The 12,772-nt window shown below is 42.2% G+C and overlaps 1 protein-coding gene across 2 annotated transcripts in view; it reads right to left on the bottom strand.

Moving 5' to 3' along the window:
* Window positions 1-3,963: 3,963 nt before the first annotated feature.
* Window positions 3,964-12,772, bottom strand: part of LOC138798507 (heparan sulfate glucosamine 3-O-sulfotransferase 1-like) — a 129,996-nt gene continuing 121,187 nt past the window's right edge. For both annotated transcript variants that reach the window (XM_069979003.1, XM_069979005.1), the window contains exon 3: window positions 3,964-5,323. In XM_069979003.1, the coding sequence (XP_069835104.1) occupies window positions 4,257-5,201 (945 nt within the window). In that variant the 5' untranslated portion in view covers window positions 5,202-5,323 and the 3' untranslated portion in view covers window positions 3,964-4,256. The remainder of the gene's footprint in view (window positions 5,324-12,772) is intronic.

Raw genomic sequence — 12,772 nt, 5'->3', positions numbered from 1 at the left:
GCACAGGCAGAGGCTGGAGAAGCTGGAGGAACATAGACCACAACAGTGTTCTGCCTCACAAAGATCCTCTCCACCCCTGTTCCGACCTCCACACAGATATAGGAGGACACCAGCAGCAGCAGCTCTATCTATAGGAAGGTTCTCACTGACATCCCATGAATCCTGTGTGTGGAGGGGGGAGGGGTGGGCTTAGGACGGGGTGGAGATGATTTCTGTGCTGTGACAGAGAGAGCTATCAGATCGGCAGCAGCGCAGACACACAGCATCTCCCTCCCAGAGTGACTCTCACTGCTCCTGCTCTGGATGGGATACAGCCTGCTGCAGCACAGTGTAATTCACTCTGGGGACGGAGAGACTGTAGAAGTCTGTGCTGCCGCCGAGAGCCAATCAGAAAGCATCAATACCCGAGTCCCTCCCCCTCTCCACACACAGGACTCAGCAGCGTCTAGCTCTATCAGAGGACACATGCAGAGACAGGAGTGACGTCACCGAACCGGAAACACTGTGTTTCTGGTCCGGGATGTGACAGGAAGTCAGAAGCTCAGGAGCAGGCAACTCACGTGACCAGCTGGGGGATCTCCTAGAGCTGACAAGTAATGTTAGGGAAGTATATTAGAAAAGGGTTAACCTTGGTTAACCCTTTCCTAATACCGAAAATCAATTTTTCCTGGAAAACCCCTTTAACCTTTTTTCCACAGATATATATATATATATATATATATATATATATATATATATATATATATCAATCTGCCCAGTTCTTCCAACTCTATAACATAATGGCGATAGATTAGATCGCATTGTCTTGGTGACAGGTTCCCTTTAAGAATGAACATAATGCCGCAACATCCAGTGTTGTCTAGGTTTCCTATTGGAGACTGCAAATATGATAATAAATTATATATTTTTGTTAAAGGGATTTTTTTAATTAACTATTCTCAGGATAGGTCAAAATCAGATTGGTAGGGTGCCAAACCCAGAAGTACATGCATGAACTGTTTGCCAGAGCCATGGCACCTAAAGTCGGAATCAGACAGTTCTGTACATTGTGTATTGGCCATGCTGGGTTACTACAGCTCAGCTTCCATTCATCTTAATGGGGGATGAGCTGCAGTAACCCAGCACAGCCACTAAACAATGTCTGCATTCAGCTTTGTCATCTATATATGTCACTAGGGGGCATGGCTCTGGCAAATAGTTTCTTGGCGGGTTGCTGGGTGCATCCCACTAATGTGATATTAATGAAATATTCTGAGGAGAGGTCATTAACAAATTTAGCTCAATCAGATTAATTAGTAGGTGCCAAACATCAAACAGCTATAACTGTAAGGGAATACAGCCCGAAGTGTCCAGTTTGTTTGCAGAACCATCGGGCAGGCATGTCAAAAGCTTTGAATGGTTGGGTCTGGCTGTTCAGACCTCCTGTCAGTGGTGCAGCTGTAGGGTCATAGGGGTTTCTGCCCATAGGCCCAGAGGCCCCGCGTAACCTCTTTAAGGTTCACTGCTTATGCTTAACTCCCCGGCTTAGTGATCTACCTATTTTGTTTCAGAAGACATACTATAAAACCTGACTCCTGCAATCAGATGGATGGACTTGCCGGTTGTGGAGTGAAGCACCTAACCACGTGCTTTTCCTGGCTCTATCTAGTGATTTGAGGGGGAGGGGGGGGGGGGGGTCTGAACACTCAGATCCTGAAAAGTTTACCCTAATAGGGTATTTTTATTTTATTTTTTTTAATCAATTCTTTATAGGGTATTTTAAAATGTTCTTTTTTTTCTAAACCCAAAACCCCTTTTGAAGGGTAAACTGTTAGAAAAACATTGGTGGCTTGCTCTTAAAACAGTATCACACCTGTCCACAGGTTGTATCAGGAGTTGCAAGTCGGCTTTATGAATGTGAATAGAACGAAGCTGCAATACCACAGGTGTGAACAGGCATGGTTCTGTTTTTGGAAGAAATTTGACTTTTTTTTTTTTAATTCTGTAATTTTATTTGGGTAGGGGGCACAGTGGATGAAGGTAAGTTTCTTTAAATCCTTAGGCTCATAAGAAGGTTTATTGCACTGGGGATGGGTTACCAGCCTTATTAGCCTAAGGATTTAAAGGGGTTGGCCACTTTATAGTAAAATTGTTCAATGTACAGTTATTAGTGACTGTACTTACTGTATATACTAACAGCAGCTCCCTGTGTACCTCATAGAGCTAATATCAGACTCCTCTCCTTCATGCTGGGCTGCCCTGCTCTGTGGTAAGGCTGTCCATAAGATGGCTGACATGGAGGGGCATGTGACCATGCTCCGCTCCCCCAGTGTCCACCACTGAGCCTTTTTATGCCTGTGATAGACACTAGGGGGTGGAGCATGGTCACATGCTCCTCCATGTCAGCCATCTTATGGACAGCCTCACCACAGAGCAGGACAGCACAGCCTGGAGGAGAGGAGTCTGATTTTAGCTCTATGAGGTACACAGGGAGCTGCTGTCAGTAAGTGCTGTAAATATGCTTACTTATACTACAGATATAACAATTTTAATATACATTAGCCAACCCCTTTAACTACAAAATGCATGGATCAATGTAAGAAACTTAACTTCATACTCAGCGCCCTGGGTGCAATAGGGAGATGTCAGCAATTTAGATTCTTTTTTCATGCTGATAGTTTCCCTTTAAGGCTGGGTTCACACTACGTATATCTCAGTCAGTATTGTGGTCCTCATATTGCAACCAAAACCAGGAGTGGATTAAAAACACAGAAAGGCTCTGTTCACACAATGTTGAAACTGAGTGGATGGCTGCCATATAACAGTAAATAACTGCCATTATTTCAATATAACAGTTGTTGTTTTAAAATAACAGCAAATATTTGCCTTTATATGGCGGCCATCCACTCAATTTCAGCATTGTGTGAACAGAGCTTTTCTGTGTTTTCAATCCACTCCTGGTTTTGGTTGCAATATGAGAACCACAATACTGACTGAAATATATGTAGTGTGAACCCAGCCTAAAGGCGAATTCAGTGGAATTGTTTCTTTTTAAAAGGGGTCAAACTGGATTAAAACCATCACTGACCTGCCTGATCTCCACTGCTGTTGGTTTGGTGATCACCCCATTTATCTTCACTTCCTAATCCTGTCTCCCCATACAGTAAAGGCCCACTCAACCAATTACTGGCATGCTAAGAGCTACCTGGTAAGACCAGTGATGGCTGAGTAGGAATTTCCAGCCATTTCCTGTGCGTTGAGATGGGGCCAGGAAGCAGTGATCAACAAGCACTTGGTAAATGTCAGAACAGCAGCATAGTGAATGATGTTTCTAACCCAGTCTAACCCCCTTTAAGAAAAATATCTTGCTTAAGAGTACATGCACACAGAGTAATTCTCGCTTAAAACTCAAACGCTGAAAGTGCAGAATCTGCCACTTGTCCCCGCATGCTCCCCCTTCCCTTTCCGCTGGCTACATAGACTCCATTATATGCTCTGCGGATTCCGTCGCCCATCCAAAGATATGACATGACAATTCTTTGGGCGGACAGCAGAGTCCGCCCGAGCATATAATGGAGTCTATGGAGCCAGTGGAGAGGGAAGCGGGAGCATGCGGGGAGGAGCGGTGGACTCCGCATGGAGTTTTCAGCGAGAATTACTCCCTGTGCATATACACAAACATTCCCTTCAATTTGTGTTATAAGAGTAACAGATATCATTTCAACTATTAACCAAAGTGCTTTACATTCCACTACTATACCATAAGACCTGTATCAAGGTGTGTTAAAAAAATTAAATCAAAACCAAAGATTTTAAAGACAGCAATATATTCATTATACAAAATTAGTTACTTTACCATTTAAACACAATATAAGAAACATTTTTTATTATTATTATTATTATTATTATTATTATTCTTTCTTACCATAGCAAAGATTAGTTATTTATCAAAGTTATGCAAACAATGTCTACTGCACAAGGCCTATATAAGTATCTACACACATATAGAAAACAAAAAGATTGGCCATCGGAGTAATGCATTCATAGATCTGTATGTACAAGAAAAAAAGGAATCGTTTAGGGTCCCGTTTTCATTGTAAACAAAATTATATCCAATGTTGCTTTTGCATTATGGCCTTATTGATTATCCTGGGGTCTCCCTTTATCTCCCATTCAGTTTTTTTTTTCTTGTTAGCTGCACAAAATGTTTCAAAAACTTTTTGTTGGTCTAGATATTCACAGTTTAGCGTTTTCTCAAGTTTTTTTAACCTCTAGGGTTAGTGCCAGTCGAAAGACTGATTAACCATTTGGTAGAACCTGTGATTGTGTTCTCTGAAGTACGAGTAAAGTTGCTCCAGGACGGTTTCATTCACTACGGGGTGGGGGCGCCCTTTGGACTCATGTAAACACCTCTCCCTCCCGTCGCTTCGAATGCAGTAGAATCCCTTGGTTTGGTTAAAGTAAAAATTTGATGATACGATTCTAGGTGGGAGGTTAAGGAACCTTTCTACCTTCTGCAGTTCGGTCAAAGGTGTTTTTATTAAAGTGTTACCATCCACTATATGAATCTGATTCAAATGAAAGTATTTCAGCCATCTCTCCATATGCACATCATACAAGCTCCTTTGGATTGCCTTATATTTGGTATTAAGTGCACCATTTTTAATCACTATTCCCTCAAAGGGTTGTACGGGCTTGTGATTTTCGAGTCTGTTGTAGTATACTTGGGTATAATCCGATATGACCCTCTCTGTTGGATCTCTCAGAATTAGAAGCAATTTAATTGAGCTGTTCATGCTATGAATCCTTTCCGGTGCCTGCAGAGATGTGAAATAGCCTGGCGTTTTCTCAATAGTAATTTGATTTTCAAATGAGTATGGCATAAGACTCCTGTACCACTCAATCCCTTTGATGTAATTCTCATCCCAGTCAAAGAAATGTACTTCTGTTGCAGCTACTGCAATGTTGGGGTGAATGTCCAACATTTCTAGCAAAGCTCTGGTCCCACCTTTCCGCACTCCAATAATAATAGTCTGCGGTGTTCGACGGCTTGTACCCGGAGGCTGAGTAGAGAACAAGAACTGTTCACTTGTAGTATTGATTTCTCCTCTTTCCATCTGAAAAGCGTCCGACAGGGAACTATTTGTAGGTGGTGGGTAGTCGAAAGGTGCTGCCCGACTCTGGGTCAGTAGAAGGAACACGGAGACCAAATGTACGGCCATGTAGAGGGAAGGAGATGTCAGTTCCAGGAGATGCAAAATTGGACTGATGAACTTGTGCACACGTCAGACTTTGAAATGCGAGACGTAAATCCAGGGGGACTGCAAGAGATGTCCAGATACATCTGTCGAAAAACAAAAACATATATATTACAATCAGTTTCCTATCATTCTCCAATCTATTAAGGCAGTACTTACACAATGTTGGTACAACTTATTTGTAGGTAGAGACTAGGTAGAGACTACTTCTTTAATTTGGTTTCCTTTAAGGTACTGGGTGTTTGAGAGACTCCTTGGCTTATTCAGAAAATTTTCATTCAATGCCCTTTGCATATCATGTGCATGGACCAGCTGCATGTCATATGTGTGAGATATAACGTCTCAATGTCCTGTCACAATTGCTTGAGGTTATTTGGACTGAAATATGACTAATAGATGAGAACTCGACAAAGGGCAGAGGTTGCATAGTGAAACATGATCACATGTACATTAATACCTAATCTTAAAGGGGATATTCGGCATATTCGGCTACCTTTTTGGAAAACATAATAAACAGGCTATGCTTACCTCTCCATGCTCCCCCAGTGTCCTGCTGCAGTGTCTCTGGTGTCCCCCATTGACTGTTGCCGTCTCCACTTTCAAGACAAACTTGTCTCGGCAGTGACAGCCTGCTCAGCCAATCACTGTCCACAGCACTGCCCTGTCACTGATTGGCTGAGCAGGTTGTCATTCCAGAAACAAGTTTGTCTTGGAAGTGGCGACGGCTGCAGTCAGCAGGGACACCGGAGATGCTGCAATAGGATACCTGAGGAGCCTGGAGAGGTAAGTATAAGATGTTTTGTTTTTCAAAAGGGCAACACCATATAAAAAAATTCTAAAGCCGGATAAACAAATTATAGGTGCTGACCACATATATCAAATGAAAGAGAATAATTTTAAAGGTGACAAAAGGTCACAATTTTAATAGTTCCTACAGTAGTTATTACAGCATCTCCATTCATAAACTGGCTGTACATGACAGAGCATGAGACCCCTCACCCTCCGTCACTGTAACTGTATTAGTTTCCTGTGAGCAGTATATTGTTATGAAGGATGATGAGTGATGTGTACACGCCCTTTTGGCAAGGAGGGATGATAACACCCAGTTGTCAGTGTATTCATATATTTCTTCTAGTTCCAAGAGAAGATGCTCTAGAATTGTTTTCCATAATGAATCTAAATGTTAATTACATGTGACATGTTATGGGAGCCCAGATCCTTTTTAAACATTTGTTACCAGGTTTCTTTTCATGGGTGGAGGTAATTTCTGAAGGTCCCAGCAGCGGAAGGATTCTTCTAAAAATGGTGTTATTCAAAGAGAGTAATCCCTTTAAGGGTACGTTCACACTTACCGGAACCGCAGCTTATTTCAAATCTGCACCATCAAATCTGCTGCGGATCTGCTGCGGATCCTGGAGGTGTGAACGCACCCTAAAAGGAACTTATCATCACCTAAGAAAAATATACAGTTACCTAGCCCCTACCCTACTACTACTGGTCTGCTGACCACCCAGTCTCTACCTAAGTTCCATTCCTCAGGTAATATCCACTAAGCATAGAAAGCATAGAAATAATCTCTTAAGCATTTTACCATCTGCAAAGCACATCAGTAAGTAGGGGCAGAGACTGGTTGTCCCCAAAATCGTCACTGGTGGGGGCTGGGTAAGAATACACCTTGTTATGTTCCCTTCAGACTCGGCCACATATTAAAAAACATTCCTGGCAGGACAATACCTTTAACTATTACATATAAAAATATGCCTCTAATTTTCTATGTAGATTGTATATATGAAAAGGTAGAAAGTGAACATGCAATTTGCTTGGCTCTGAGTTAATTCTTTTTTTTTAGTTTTTTTTTTTTTTTTAGTTGGAAAAGTTTAAAAGTAACAGAGAGCCACAAAGCTTTAAAAACAAATCTTTAGGTTTATACAATGTGGTAAAGTGTATGTGTTGAACCTTTGTTTCTGCATCTCAAGTAGCTGTTGTCTTAAAGTTCATCTTTTTGATTGACAGATAGTAAACTTGAGAAAAAATTTATGTGAAGTAAAAAATAGATAGTTTCCCTCGTGGAGAGGTTTTGACAGCTGATGGTCGACTCAACCTGAATAAAATAAGGCAGTAGCGGCCACTTTTTTACTAAGTCCGAAAAAGAAATTGAACTCTTGAGATGATGCATGTCTAGTCCACCAATGTAGTTTTTAATTTATTATACATTGCAAAGAGTAGTAGTGGTGGTTGGGGGGCAGGGGTTAACTAAGTGCTCCTAAAATAATAGTGGTAAAATATATAGACAAAAACATGTAATGGGATCCCACAACCATGACCATGATTTTTGTGGTGTGATGGCAAATCTTTGGCACTCAAGCTGTTGCAAAACTACCATTTCCATCACACCTAGGCAGCCAAAGCCATATCTTTGGCTGTCCAGGCATAAAGGGAATTGTAGTTTTGCAACAACTGAAGGGCTGGAGGTTCGCTAACACTGGTGTAGAGTGATCCTTTGGGCTCTCCTTGGGCCCAAGTTTGACCACAACCTCTATAACCCCTATAATCAGACTTCTACGAATGTTGAACACACTCATCTACAGTATCTCTTGCAGTTGGACAACCATATTCAGTTTTCACTTGGCAAAGTAATGAGATAGAATAAAGGCGCCCATATACATTTACAATAATAAAAACATAGCATTCAGCTATCAGGTGATATTTGGATGGCTGATGACAGACTACTAAATTAGCCATGTTTTTAGTTGATCATGTACAGTTTGTAATGGTCCATATAGACCAGGGATGGGGAATTTCTGGCCCTCCAGCTGTTGCAAAACGACAATTCCCATCATGCCTGGACAGCTGAAGCTAAAGCTTCGGCTGTCCAGGCATGGTGGGAATTGTAGTTTTGCAACTGCTGGAGGGCCAAAGGTCCCCCATGCCTAATAAAGACTAATGTGGCACAGCTGTATGCAAAAGAATTGAACCGGCAACTTTTTTTTATCCAATTTGGACAAGTACTTTAAAGGGGTTATCCAGTGCTACAAATACATGGCCACTTTCTTTAAGAGACAACACGACTCTTGTCTTCAGTTAAGGTGCGGTTTGCAATTAAGCTCCATTCGCTTCAATGGAAGTGAGCAGCAAAACCCCGCTCAAGCTGGAGACAAGAGTGGGGCTGTCTCTGAAAGAAAGTGGCCATGTTTTTGTAGCGCTGAATAACCCCTTTAAGACCACTTTTGGACTAAATAGCCCGACCACAAATGAGGACTCAGAAATAAGGATTTTATATAAGAAGACTTATTGCTAGCTGCTCATTAAGACGCTGAGTCTTCTTAAAATCATGGTGATCAATAACATTTTTTGGAATGAAGAAATGTCTTATTTTAGATTTTTTTTTAATAGTTAGCTATCCATCACCTACTACATAATAATTAAGTGTCGGCCAAAAGCCTCATTTCTGTAATTAACTTTTGTCTGGCTGTGACACTGTTTGAAAATGTACAGGGTGGTCAGCAGTCTTCTGAAGATACAAAAACCCCTCTCATTCTACAAGAACTAAACTCTAGCTTAATGTGATCTACCATTTCTTAAGTAATAAACCCCTACTGGCTTTTGTGAAAGTGAGACTAAATGAAGTTGAAAATAATCCATGAAGGTTTTTAACGCTGAGTGCTGATTTCCTATGCCACTCATTCTGGAAATTACCTAAGTAAAAATTGATTTTGCTTTTCATATGATAAGGTTGTGTTAGAATACAGAATTTAAAGGGGAGCATTAACCATGAGTCATAAGGGTGGTCCTGTTGGCTTCTCCCTTTCCCATTTGCCTTGATTGATAGATCTCTCCCTATACCTAAATAGGGAAAGAGCTATAAATCAAAGCTGGTGGGGTTGGCAGAAGCTGCTAGGACCACCCTCATGACTCCCTGCAAAATGGGCCACATATGAAAAAAATAGTGGCTAGTCAATAACATGCTAATCCATGGAGGTCCAACGGCTGGGACCAGAAGTGGATTATAATATGTCTGTTTTGGGTGGTAGCCCGGGGCCTTGAGTTCCTGGGGGGCCCACGGTTACCCGAACAGACTTATATTTTCAGTGGTGTATTGTCTCCTGGCTCTAGTTCTGCCATGATTTGCCAAAAAATTGCTGATTTTGTACCGCAATTTTGCACAAATCAGGGCAAAATTGCAGCCTTCAACAGTTCAGTAACATTAGAGAACATGATGAAGAACCTTAACATGTGACTATGATGTCACGACAGGTCCTATACAGTCAGCACTATGGAGGAGAAAGAATAAAGCTACGAGTATGTGGAAAAGGGACCGGGAGGATAATCATTGAAGGAAAGAGGGTACAAGGTGACTAGTCTAGGGTGGGTTCAGGGGCACTAGGGGATTATAATAGGTCCTTTTCGGGCAGTAGCTGTAATCCATGGAGTGAATGAACAGCCAAAGTCTATTTGTACTCTACAGAATGTGTCAACATAAAGCTCCTAGGACTCTTCTACACCACATTGCTACACAATACCCGGTGTAAAGACTACACTGCCTTAGAATTAGAGTAGAAAATGTAGATGGTGCCCTGGGGTAATATATACGTATGCACAGGTTTTATTGGTTTTTTTTGTCTATTTTATCCATGAACCTACAGCACTAAATTTACCAGCACAGTTTTATGTAGATGCAAATGTAGATTTTTCAGGAAGCCTGTTTTACATTCAAGATGTGTATTTCATTTCCTTCCCTCCAATATTTGTATTAGATCCTCAGAGAAGTATGTATGTATGTGTGCCGTACCAGGGTTGAATTGTGGCTTTCAAGTTATGATTTATCTAAAGCCTTCAAATTTTTTTGGACAAAGACCTCAGAGCCCTGAATGCCAGAGCTAAGAACTGTGTACACAACAAGCAGCAATAATGTGCCACGTAATAATATTCTAGCCTCTCGCAGACACGCTGAAGTGCTGTTAAGTACTCCGACTGTAGCATTCCAGATCGTTTTGTACGCTCGATTTTAAAATAGGTGATACCTCCTGACCTCATTTCTCATCAGGCCACTGTATACCGAGCGCACTTGACAACTTGGGAGGAAAAGGCGGACAGCTTTTATTCTGCTAAATTCTACCTGACAGGTCCCATACTGGCAGCTTGGTGACAAACACAGCCCACACCTCCACACACCTCCTCCTATGCAAAAAAGTGTCTGCTACATCTCCAGAGGGATTGTGCAAGGTTAGGAAATAGGTTTCAAACTAGTTATGTGTACGCTTTTATAGACAGTCTTAGACTAAAGGGAAGAAGTGACAGTAGATGACGCCTGTCAGTATAGACATCTGTCACTTTTTGAAGCACCACACACCAGCCTGAATGCTACACAATTAGAGATAAGCAAACCTCAAGCATGCTCGAGTTTATCCGAACCCGAGCGTTCAGCATTTGGTTAGGAGGGGCTGATGAAGTTGGATAAAGCCCTAAGGCTATGTGGAGAACATGAATAAAGTCATTGGCTGTATCCATGTTTTCCAGACAACCTTAGAGCTTTAGCCAACTTCAGCAGCCGCCACTAATCAAATGCCGAACACTTGGGTTCAGATGGACTCGAGCATGCTCGAGGTTCGCTCATCTCTATACACAATGTTACTGAGTCCTTGTGATTTTCTTCACAAGAAAGGGTTGCAAGGATGTAGAAACCTAAAAACCATTGCAGCTACTACCCATGAGAACGGCCCAGTTCAAGTTTATTAGTGAGGAGGAAACAAGTTTGGACTCTCCTGTAGCTGGATAATAGGGCATAATGGCACAAAACACTAGCATAAAGCCCCATTTGTGTTTTTTCTATGGGACTGAATGTCTTTGGCCACTTTGAAGACCCTCATAGTTATCCACCAATCTCTGATGTGCCACAGCAAGACAATGACCTGAGCCAAGTCAAAGTCCTGATCTTACTTAAATAGAAATGTTATGGAAGGACCTGGAAAGAACAGCTTGTGGGAGGAAACCAAGTTTAAGCTGTTTTTGTAATAAACTTACCTAGCAGTGCTCCAGTTGTGTTCCCGTCATGGCGGCATTGGAGGCCCGGTCACTTCCCTATACCTGCCCGGTCTTCTGATGCACTCTGCACTCAAGCAACCTATCGGCAATTGGGGGTGTGTAGTTGCTGCAAGGAGATTGTGTGTGCAGAAGTGCCGGGCTAATGACAAGCGGCTCATTGCTCTCTACCAAGGATATTTAAATAGTGCAGCTATTCCCCATAGATTGTCCCCATAGATAGTCTGTGATAGTTTTTGCCTGTCTGACATCACTAGCTTTTCCCAGTATATTGTATCATGTGTTTCCTGACCACTGCTTGTGGTTCCCTGACTTTGGCTTTGTCTCCTGATTTTGTATCTCACTCCTGACAATGTTTGGCCTTTGTACGATATTCTCTTTGGTTGTGATTCTGTACTGTGTATCTTCTTGGTTTGATCCTTGTTGGCTTAGTGGTTTCTCTATTGTGTTCTGATTTGTGGCCTTATGTTACCGAACTGTTACTGAACAGGACTGTCTGACTATTCTCACCACCTGACAGCCCCAGTACTCTAACAGCGTAGGGACCGTCACTCAGTTGGGGTCTGCCACTTAGGGCAGCACATCAAATAGGTAGGGACAGTGGGCTGGGTTCCAGTTAGGGCTCACTGTACTCCCCTTGACAAGACAGTTTTGTACAGAGGAATAGCCTACAATTCCTACAAGCTGATATGCAGGACAAATCAAAATTTACTGGAAATGGAATGAGGAAGGTCATGTGGGATACTAAAACCAAAGGTGGCAGGGGGACACTGAGGGAAACAGGGCACTGGAGGGACACTGAGCATCCCCCTGCCATCATCTTCTCCAGCAGCCACAGCCCGCACTGCTTTGGGAGTCGGGTCGTGACATCACCATTTTATCCAGGAAGAGAAGCCTTGGTGCAGTAGTAAGTGCAGGGAAAAAAACACTTTCTAAGCATTTCCCGTAATAAGTGTATATTGGTGATTTGTATAACATTTGTAGGGTAATACAATACTTTAATAAAAATTTTCACCAGACTTCTACTTTAAAGCGACTCCATACCCACAATCTGACCCCCCAAACCACTAGTACCTTTGAATAGCTGCTTGTAATCCAAGATCTGTCCTGGGGTCCGTTCGGCAGGTGATGCTGTTATTGTTTTAAAAATGACTTTTAATCCTGCAGCGCTGTGTCTAACGGCCGGGGCTTACATTAGTATATGCATAAGGCTGGCACCACCTCTCTGTCCTTCCTCTCCACCCTCCTCATGATTAGGAATGATCCAGGCAGATTGCTTCCTATTCCCCTTCTGTGTGCATAATGAACATGGGCTGGATCGTTAAGACACCTGTGCAAAGCTCAAACAGCAGTTAATGTTCCTGGATCATTCCTAATGATGAGGAGGGTGGGGAGGAAGGACAGAGAGGTGGTGCCAGCCTAATGCATATACAAATGTAAGCCCCGGCTGTTAGACACAGCGCTGCCGGATTAAAAGTTGTTTTTAGGACAATAAC

This window comes from Dendropsophus ebraccatus, chromosome 8 (assembly GCF_027789765.1).
Source record: "Dendropsophus ebraccatus isolate aDenEbr1 chromosome 8, aDenEbr1.pat, whole genome shotgun sequence".
Classification (NCBI taxonomy): Eukaryota; Metazoa; Chordata; class Amphibia; order Anura; family Hylidae; genus Dendropsophus; species Dendropsophus ebraccatus.
This window is presented reverse-complemented; position numbering and strand designations above follow the sequence as displayed.